Raw genomic sequence first — 3697 nt, 5'->3', positions numbered from 1 at the left:
TGGGGAGGCCTGTGTTTTGCTCTGCGTTCTGGGCCTCAGTTTCTCACCTGTAGAACAAGGCAACTGGACGATCCCTGAACACACTTCCCTTTGCTTCTTCAGCAGGTGGAAGGGAGTCCACGCGGCGCCTGTAAATGGAAAACCAGGAGAGGCGGCTCTGGGCTGGGACTGCCCGTCGGACGCGCGAGAGGGATTCCAAAGAGACCGCCAGGAAGCCCAGGGCTTGGTGTTCTTGCTCCCCAGAGCCCGGGTTGGCCCCTGCTGCCATCTCGGAGCTCCGCACACCTTGGATGGGTGAAGCAGGCTGCTTCTAGCTTCGCACCCCAGGAGGCGCGCTCTGAGGGAAGCCGCCACCGTGCCGCCTCTGCCTTGGCGCGGAACAAACGGTTAAAGATTTTGGGCAGCGCCTCGCGAGGGGAGGAGCCAGGGGCCCAATCCGCAATTAAAGATGAACTTTGGGTGAACTAATTTGTCTGACCAAGGTAAAGGGGGCAGCAACCTGGGCCGCCTATAAAGCGGACGCGCGGCGGGGTTCGGAGCGCTGGCGGCGGCAGCAGGTGGCGCGGGAGGTCGCGGCGCGCCATGGGGCTCCTGGCGCTGCTAGCCAGTGCTCTCTGCACTTTCGTGCTACCACTGCTGCTCTTCCTGGCTGCGATCAAGCTCTGGGACCTGTACTGTGTGAGCAGCCGCGACCGTAGCTGCGCTCTCCCTTTGCCCCCCGGGACTATGGGCTTCCCCTTCTTTGGGGAGACATTGCAGATGGTGCTACAGGTAAGGGAGCTTGGAGCGGGACACTACGATTCTCCCTACTCGGCTCCCGGCTTCCACTGAAGCCGGAGTAGGCGCCCCCAGGAGGGAGGTGGCTACGGCTAGGATCAGGGGTAACCCGAGGCGCGGCGCTCCCCGGCGCCCCCTCACGCCCGACTCTCTCCTCCGTTTTCCTCTCGCAGCGAAGGAAGTTCCTGCAGATGAAGCGCAGGAAATACGGCTTCATCTACAAGACGCATCTGTTCGGGCGGCCCACGGTGCGGGTAATGGGCGCCGACAACGTGCGGCGAATCCTGCTCGGGGAACACCGCCTGGTCTCGGTCCACTGGCCCGCGTCGGTGCGCACCATCCTGGGCTCTGGCTGCCTTTCCAACCTGCACGACTCCTCGCACAAGCAGCGCAAGAAGGTGAGGGCAGAGGCGGAGGCGCCTGTATCTGAAGGGGAACCCCATTCACCGGAGGGGTTGAGGCAGAGAGATGCTGGGTGAGCGCTAGTTTCAGGAGACCTCAGCTAGGACCCTCTCCATCCCAGCTTAGCTTTCCCAGCAGGCAAGAGCCTTGGGTTTGCCGGGGTTGGGGTATCTGGAAGGGGACTGCGGAAGGCGAGAGAGGCCCGGTTTTTAACATTCTTCCCTCCTCGGGGCTCAGGTCATTATGCGGGCCTTCAGCCGCGAGGCGCTCCAGTGCTATGTGCCAGTGATCGCCGAGGAAATAGGCAATTGCTTGGAGCAATGGCTGAGCTGCGGCGAGCGCGGCCTCCTGGTCTACCCCCAGGTGAAGCGCCTCATGTTCCGCATCGCCATGCGCATCCTGCTGGGCTGCGAGCCCCGGCTGGCGAGCGGCGGGGACGCAGAGCAGCAACTGGTGGAGGCCTTCGAGGAAATGACCCGCAATCTCTTCTCGTTGCCCATCGACGTGCCCTTCAGCGGGTTGTACCGGGTAAGGGCGACGTGCAGAGTGTGGAGTTAGGGGCCGAGGGACGCGGGTGCCGGGCTTCTGCTAACCGCGGTGCGCTCTCCGCGCTCAGGGCATGAAGGCGCGGAACCTCATCCACGCGCGCATCGAAGAGAACATTCGCGCCAAAATCTGCGGACTGCGGACGGCCGAGGCGGGCGGGGGCTACAAAGATGCTCTGCAGCTGTTGATCGAGCACTCGTGGGAGAGGGGAGAGAGGCTGGACATGCAGGTGAGTGACAGCTTCAAGAGGGGGCACTGCAGAGTTCGGTCTCCTGGCTTTCCAAGGGTGGTTTCTGGAGTCCCCAAGAAGCTGGCCCGAGTCCCTTCTTCTTCTCAGAGGGGGCAGTCTGCACCGGGCCCAGGGATGGGACCCCGAAGGTTGAGACACTGGCTCCAGAGAGCTCTGCAAGAGGCTGCAGCGGAACAGGAAGAGTCCCCTAACCCTTCCAGATTTTAAAGGGACAGTTGGAATTTGCAAAATGTAAATAAAGAATCTGGGGCGATTTTAATACAATTAAGGCTTTAATTCAAGAGTTCCCAGTAGAGTGGGATTTTACTGGCCTTCCTGCTTCAGCTGAACTAATGGGACTTTGCATTTTGTTTAAAAATGTTGCTTTCCTTGACTGTCAGCAAAACTTAGCCCTTCTTGTCTCCCCTCCAGAGCCCTCAGCTGGATTCTGAGTAATCCCTCTGTAAAACTGCACGCAGACTTGTAAAAAAGTTCATCTTATTCCATTTTCAGGCACTCAAACAATCTTCGACTGAACTCCTCTTTGGAGGACATGAAACCACGGCTAGCGCAGCCACATCTCTGATCACTTACCTGGGGCTCTACCCACATGTTCTCCAGAAAGTGCGAGAGGAGCTGAAGAGTAAGGTAGGAGACTTTGGGGGTTCCCTATTAGCTTAAATTCTGCTGCTCCCTAGCCAACTTCTCAATAAATAAGTGTGCTGCCTTTGCTGAGCATTTTAAAGTGTAGGGCCCAGGGATGGGTGGACCTGTGGGGAAAGAAAATTCGCTTTATGAATAAAAAGAGAGGAATCTTGAGCTGTGATCCCACTGGGCAGGGTTTGACCTAGTATTCCTACCCTTTCTTCACCTTTTGCAGAACCTCGGAAATTTTCAGCTAGGTTCCATTTTCTTGGATTTGCGTGTTCAGGGGCATGAATAGGGGACTTCTAGGTGGGTGGCAGAGGCGGGTGGGGGTGGGGGAGAAGCTTGGTGGTTCTAACTGATGGGCAGCATTCTCTTGGAATTGTAAATAGATGATGGAGATGGGCCAAAGGTTGGAGGCGACAGGCCACTGTTACCCAGTTTCCCCTCACACTCTTCCATCCTGGGGCCCTTTGGGTCTAGTCGCCACTTAAGCCTTATTTACATCTTCCGGGCTGATTTTATTGGAGCACAAAATAATCATTCACCTCTGTATGACTGTTTTGATAGGGTTTACTTTGCAAGAGCAATCAAGACAACAAGCTGGACATGGAAATTTTGGAACAGCTTAAATACATTGGGTGTGTTATTAAAGAGACCCTTCGACTGAATCCCCCAGTTCCTGGAGGGTTTCGGGTTGCCCTTAAGACTTTTGAATTAAATGTAAGTTAAAAGTTCTGCCCCCACGTTGTGTTGTGGTTTTAAAGCTCCTTTTGCTTCTCTATGCGTTGGCTTAAATTCTTTAATGCTTTTGATAAGTGTCCTGCCCCATGGATACACATGTCTGTCTGTCTCTCTCCCACCCTTTCATGAACTGAACCCCTCCAAAGATATCAGTGATAGCTTTCTGTTGTTGAGAGTTAGATTCCATTTCATCAGCCCTCAGGACTTCATAATCTTTTGCAGGGATACCAGATTCCCAAGGGCTGGAACGTTATCTACAGTATCTGTGATACTCACGATGTGGCAGACATCTTCACCAACAAGGAGGAATTTAATCCTGACCGATTTATGCTGCCGCACCCCGAGGATGCATCC

General features: G+C 55.6%; 1 protein-coding gene across 1 annotated transcript in view; it reads left to right on the top strand.

The window, feature by feature from the left end:
- Positions 1 to 582: 582 nt before the first annotated feature.
- The window catches only part of LOC102877717 (cytochrome P450 26A1), a 3350-nt gene continuing 235 nt past the window's right edge, over positions 583 to 3697 (top strand). Inside the window, exons 1-7 of the mRNA XM_025042202.1 lie at positions 583 to 771; positions 951 to 1175; positions 1417 to 1707; positions 1796 to 1954; positions 2468 to 2602; positions 3170 to 3322; positions 3566 to 3697. The exon at positions 3566 to 3697 is cut by the window's right edge and continues 235 nt beyond it. Coding sequence (XP_024897970.1) covers positions 583 to 771; positions 951 to 1175; positions 1417 to 1707; positions 1796 to 1954; positions 2468 to 2602; positions 3170 to 3322; positions 3566 to 3697 — 1284 coding nt within the window. The remainder of the gene's footprint in view (positions 772 to 950; positions 1176 to 1416; positions 1708 to 1795; positions 1955 to 2467; positions 2603 to 3169; positions 3323 to 3565) is intronic.

This window comes from Pteropus alecto, unplaced genomic scaffold (genome assembly GCF_000325575.1).
Source record: "Pteropus alecto unplaced genomic scaffold, ASM32557v1 scaffold88, whole genome shotgun sequence".
Taxonomy (NCBI): domain Eukaryota; kingdom Metazoa; phylum Chordata; class Mammalia; order Chiroptera; family Pteropodidae; genus Pteropus; species Pteropus alecto.
This window is presented reverse-complemented; position numbering and strand designations above follow the sequence as displayed.